Below are 6390 nucleotides of genomic sequence, written 5' to 3' on the forward strand. Positions count from 1 at the left end.
ATGTAAACAAACAATGCAATTTCCATGTGTACATTGTATACATTGTTGTACAGAAGAATTAAATTGTCACAAATTTTTGTGCATGTAGGCGTGCATGTGTGTGGATATGTCTGTGCCACCAATTTCATTGGATTATTAGCCACTGGCCAGTCGGAATCAGTGAATCATACAATTTTCGTCTCCCATTTGATATCTGACTGCTTGTAAACTGCTGCAGTCAGCTCAATATCCACAATTAATAACATTCGTTCCTCTCCTTATGATTGTAAGTTTGATCACATAAGTTGTTTTTTTCAGAACTGTGAGATCACTAATTTCTCAAGCAGCTGGGCTAACGGCATGGCATTCTGTGCCCTCATACATCACTACTTCCCAGACGCCTTTGATTATCGGGTACTCAACCCAAAGAACAGAAGACGTAATTTTGATTTAGCATTCAACACAGCAGAGTAAGTGTCTGAATTGAATGTTTTGTGATAAGGTTAAAATAGTGTCCAAACTAATTTAGAAAAATCCATTGATCATGTTATTGATATTCTCGGGGTGGAGCTACGTAACAGAATGTTTGCTTGGATGCACACCACTGTACCATGCATTTCTATGGGATCTGTGCGAGCTGATGTAGTGTGCCAGTTGAGGAGCTGGTGAAAACTGCTAAAGTTGAGAAAACAGCATAAACTCAACTATGAGATAATCCTGAACAACCTAATTTATATATGTTGCACATGTACATGTAGGATAGTCTTGTCACACTGTTCACAAGAGTTTCAACCACTAGCCCCAAAGTACAGTTTTCCCTAAAGTTTTCGGCATTTGGGTTCACCTGTGATATGATTGCCAGGCAGTGGAAATGCTTTGATTTGGTGAGCTAACTAAAATTCTCTAATTCTGTCCCCAGATGTTTAAATGCATGTATGTTAAATAAAATCAGTATGAGAATAAACGCAAACTGTGGTTGCTCTATTAGTAAATGACCATGACGAGGGCATTTACATATGACATTAGACCATTAAACCCCTTGTTATTTTCACTTTGATTAAAATATGCACTGTTTTGTAAGCTTCATGGTAGCACTAGTGCACTTCCTTTCCTTGTGGCGTTTCCTTGCTCATGCATATTCATGAATGTGACTGCCATTTTGAATAATTAATTTATTACAGAACCAAAGCCGACATCATGCCACTGTTGGAAACCGAAGACATGTTATTGATGGGAAACAAGCCTGATTGGAAATGTGTATTTACATACGTACAGAGTCTGTATAGGCATCTGCAGAAACTAGACTAATTTACTGTTAGCAACTTTGTATTACAATTTGCTGCAAATTTCCTCTTATAGTCCTTAATATTGCCATATAAGGAAATACTCATTTGCATGTTAATCATGACAATACGAAGGAGGATTATGATTTAGATTTTGTTAAATACAGGTTTAGAAGAGACCTATCTGTTTTGAATGGGTGGATAGAGCCTGCAATATTTTACAGTTTCTATCAATACTAAAAAAAAAAGTCTTGCCTTATATGGTTATGTTTGTTTGGCTCATTTGCATTTAAAGCCTTATTAAGAACACAGTAAGCTGTGGATGTCAGTAAGACACGACAATGTATGATGCGTTTGCAAAGGACTGAAATTATTAGTAGTGACTTCACCAAAACATTATCGAAAAGTAATTTCTTGCCGCAGCAGTTGAAACTTTGTGAAGGCTAGTTTGACCAAATGTATCTCCATCATCTATGCAAAATTGACTTGTGTATCGCATAGTACAGATATTTTAAAATATGCAAAATTTCACATGTTTTTTTAAATATTTTACTACATTTTCAACAACTTTTATAAAAACTGTATTCACTGTAGATATTTTTTCTCCCTTTCCTTTTTTTTTTTTTTTTTTATTTAATTTACATTTTTATATAATCTTAATAATCTGCCCAATATGGTGAAATCAGCTGATAAGGCCAGTCATAATCAATTACTTGTTTGTATTTAGTGAATTGCTCTCCAAAGTGAGTTGACTTGGAGTCTCACAACTGTCTTCGGGAAAACATCCAAATATGGCGATGACAATTTCAGGTATTATATTTCAGTGCTCATGAATAAACGTGCTGATATACACTTTGTTTTCATAATGCAAATTGATTCTGAGTGTAAAACCACTGAATTTTCAAATGTACTTGCAATATGTAATCTCACTTCATTATTATGAGGTCACTTCCTCCTTGTTTTTTAAACTATTATAATTGGGTGTGATGCTTTGCAATTCTGGATATCGGTACAGAAAACAGAGTGACACCATTAAAAATGGGAATTCAGGATCAGTGCCTTTAATATACCAGAGTGACTCAATGGTTGGATTTTATATAATGTTTTTTTTAAACAACTCAGCATATTTTAAGCTCAATATTGTATGCTTTCTTCTCGCATAAAGGTGCTACTGAGTGACTTTTTATTATTGTAAGTAAATTTACATAGTTATTTTGTATAAGTAAGTATTTTGTTTTTAAAAGTGTACAAATATGTGTATTTGTATTGTTAGAGCATCTGTCTTAAGGCTACCACTTGGTGTGGTGTGTATGCATGCATATAGGGCTTCTCAAACTTGTCACTTCAACTGTAAAATTATTACACCTCGGCAATATGTTATTACTTGACACCAGTATGGTATTATACCACACTTTCATGGTATTACATCGCACTTTCATGGTATTACACCACACTGACATGGTATTACACCACACTGACATGGTATTACACCGCACTGACATGGTATTACACCGCACTGACATGGTATTACACCACACTGACATGGTATTACACCACACTGACATGGTATTACACCGCACTGACATGGTATTACACCACACTGACATGGTATTACACCACACTGACATGGTATTACACCACACTGACATGGTATTACACCACACTAATGTATGTAGTATGGTTCTAGATGCCCTGCTGTGTGATTGTATCTGCAGAGGCCAATCACCACATACAACTGTATTTCATGGCTGTCCGAGCTGAAGGTATTTGTTGTATTACCAGCCTCATTAGCCAAACAGAAATGTGTGTTATTTGCATGAAAAGTGAAGCCATTTCATTGAATATATCATACAAGTGAATTACTACCATAAAAAAGAAGCCAATTTAAGTTTAGAGTTTGGTTGATATACAGCATACCTATTTATCTGGTTACATTAAATTCCAGTTTAATTAAATTGAATTTAATTTCAGTTGAATTCAAGTTAATTCAATTTAATTAAACTGGAATTTAATTGAAACCCAACATAAATTTCATGTATGTAATTAACTGTATTTGAATTAATGACTTCATCTTTCATGAGATACCTGTGTATGTGTGTGTGCATAGATGGTGGGTGGGGAGGGGGAGAGCGAGAGAGAGGGGGGGGGGTTCTGTGGACATGTACTACAGGATATAGATTTGATGCATGACATTTATGACCTAATTAAAGGAACAGATCTTTTTGCAGCTTGCAATGAAAAGTTTTTTCTTACTGAGCAGATATTAAACCTGTATCGGGTAATATAATAACTTAAGTGAAAATAGATTATTTTTTTTGTAAGTTATAGTGTTGTAACCGAATTTCCGAGACTAATATCAAGTGATTATTGAATAGATCCCCCAGATATTCACAGCCCCGTGTTATGTATACTACAGTATATAGTGCAATTATTTTTAAATAAATTAATATTAATTGTAATATAGTTAAATTATGAATGAAGTATCCAACATACCTATGCATTGTTTTATGATAGTGAGAAATAAAGATATTATGTTGTCCTTATGAATGTGTAATTTGTTATTGTACATGCATACCAGGTGACAATTGCCAGCCATACTGTGTTTGTTCTCTTAGAAGTATAACTTATTTTGACCATAGACGTGCATGTACCTCTGACATTTAAATAAGTGCAGATGCTACTAAAAGAGCAAATATGGAAACTTTGCCATAGACACAATATTCCATGTTGGAGATTACAGGACATGTCTACATGTATGTTACAATTTTATCGTTATTACCGCCACTGCCATATTGCTCTGGATACCAGAATAACAACATTGCCAGCTCGGTTTGCTATGCGTGTCTCTGGATTAAAACTGGTTGGGTTAAACTATTTCTACAAGGATGCATCATTCATCTGAATGCATGCATTTTCATTATTGAAAGGCAGTTGCATCATGATCTTCTATTTATATTATATAATGTGTCCGAGACATGTGTCAGTTCTTGTCATGTAACGATCTTCAGAGACACGCATTATTGTATCTATTATTGAAAGTCCTCATGTTGATGGAATACATTTCACAAACACAAGGGAAAAGCCACTTCATAATTATCCGGGGACTAGACATGTTTGAAAACATTTACATAAAATATCACACAAGTGGTGCTATGGAATTTCTGTTTTTGAAATAGTTCATTGCACACAATGGAAATCTTTGAAGTTAATTTGTCTGTGGGTATGCGTTTCTCTGATATCTAAAGAACCACTAACTGAATTTAAATGAAACTTGGTGCATATATGCTCTGGGGTAATGACCTGGTTAGTTTATGGTTGAAAGCCATGCATATTAATTGCCTAATTTGCATAACAATTACTGGGTTGGTTGAGAAACCAGTGTTGGCCAACTGTAGATTATTTGTCAGTTGCGCACCAATTTGCTTAGCACAGACATCACTATCCACTCAATCATTCTTGAAAGAGAATGTTTGAGTTAACCTTTTCTCTGTAATAACTTGACTGTGATGCAGACTTCTGTATATCTCCGCAAAGCAGCATGCATGGACATCATACTCCGTATAACAATACAAGTAGAGCTACCATTGATTATATGAAACCACTCGTAGCACGTATTTAAAAACTTTAATTTACAAGTATTTTGCATTCAATTTGGACCCTACCACAGATTATTTCAATTGTCTAATATTTGTTTCTTTACAAATCAAGTATTAATAATTACTTCAAGTTGGCCTTTCAGTGGCAGTGGCACAACATTTTGCATGAGGGAGGGAGAACTGCTCACAATGTCATGCCAAAGGCGCGACCTTACTAGAGGGTCTGGGGCATGCTCCCTGTTAAAAAAATTGAAATCTAAACCCTCTGAAACTTATTTCCAGCAATTTGAGGGGCAAATTTTGCTGACACAAAGGGTTTCAGCTTTTTGAAGGGACGACGCCCCCAACATTTTTTGCTGCCGCCACTGCCTTTGCACTTAGTATGAATGTTGTAATAAGTTGATTTATAAGCACTGGTGGATCTAGAAATTCGGGAAGGGGCACGCCTATTGTCCACACACCATCTGTCATCCATCATAGTACGAGTAACATCAGATCTCATTATCTAGTGGTGAAACACGTGAGTGGAAAATTGAAGACAATTTTAGACTTGCGATGGTTGAAGAATGCATTTTGAATAATCCTCTCATATTTATTTTTGATAAAATTTTCTGAAAACTCAATTGTTATTCTTAATTAAGTGCTCTTAGAAAAACATGTTAGGCATTAGCATTCTACCAAGCTTGATTTCATCTTTAACGTCATTACATCTAGATATACCCTATTGAGTACGTTAGCAGGAATTAATGGTCATTTTTTGGGCCATGAAGGACTCGTAAAAATCATGAACATGCGTTATGATTAAAGTGAGCGAAACATTGCAAAACAGGAATTACACTCTCAGTATGTTGTCAAAGGTAGTTGAACATGTGTCCCACAAATTGTACAAATGTAAAGTTTTAATTTCCTGCAAGTACATGCATGGTTTAAATGGTAAGTTGTGTGTGACAGGTATCCAACAGCTTGACGGTACTTAAGTAGGCAATATACCTTGCAATGACCACATTACCACAAAGACCACAGTTTTTCTTCCAAGATTATTCAACATCAAGCTTATACAGACTTTTTACCAGCACAGACGCTATAATATAGAACATGTCCGGCAGGATTCGGAACTGTGGCCGTTCTATTTAAAATAGTTTTCTTCAAATTCACATTCAAGTTGTAGCATGAACCTAAAACATAGCGATTTTATTAACTAATCACACAAGAGTACGAGTGACATTTACATGCGATATCCATCACTAACAGGCCATGTATACATTAAGTGCCTGAACACGTGATTCAACAATTAGATATCACAAAACCACAACCACTGAAAAAAGAAAATGATTTTTGTACTGAAAGTATACACAAAAAAATCATAAAATCATGAAATATGACGAGCATAGGTTACAATGAAACAGCTTCCGGTTTTTAGTTTTAAATTTTTCCAAAAATACATTCCTGGACCACTTTGTCACCACATGCTTCACAGAAAGAATCCCACTCGATTTCTGTAATTGATTTTTATGATATGAAATATGCCAACA

General features: G+C 35.2%; 1 protein-coding gene across 5 annotated transcripts in view; it reads left to right on the plus strand.

Annotated features, from left to right (window-relative positions):
* Window positions 1-3805, plus strand: part of LOC100378669 (uncharacterized) — a 68044-nt gene extending 64239 nt beyond the window's left edge. For all 5 annotated transcript variants that reach the window (XM_085491681.1, XM_085491682.1, XM_006817054.3 and 2 more), the window contains 2 exons: window positions 298-449; window positions 1161-3805. In XM_085491681.1, the coding sequence (XP_085347807.1) occupies window positions 298-449; window positions 1161-1287 (279 nt within the window). In that variant the 3' untranslated portion in view covers window positions 1288-3805. The remainder of the gene's footprint in view (window positions 1-297; window positions 450-1160) is intronic.
* Window positions 3806-6390: the final 2585 nt, after the last annotated feature.

The sequence above is a fragment of the Saccoglossus kowalevskii genome, chromosome 16 (genome assembly GCF_978046115.1).
Source record: "Saccoglossus kowalevskii chromosome 16, keSacKowa6.1, whole genome shotgun sequence".
NCBI classification, from domain to species: Eukaryota; Metazoa; Hemichordata; class Enteropneusta; family Harrimaniidae; genus Saccoglossus; species Saccoglossus kowalevskii.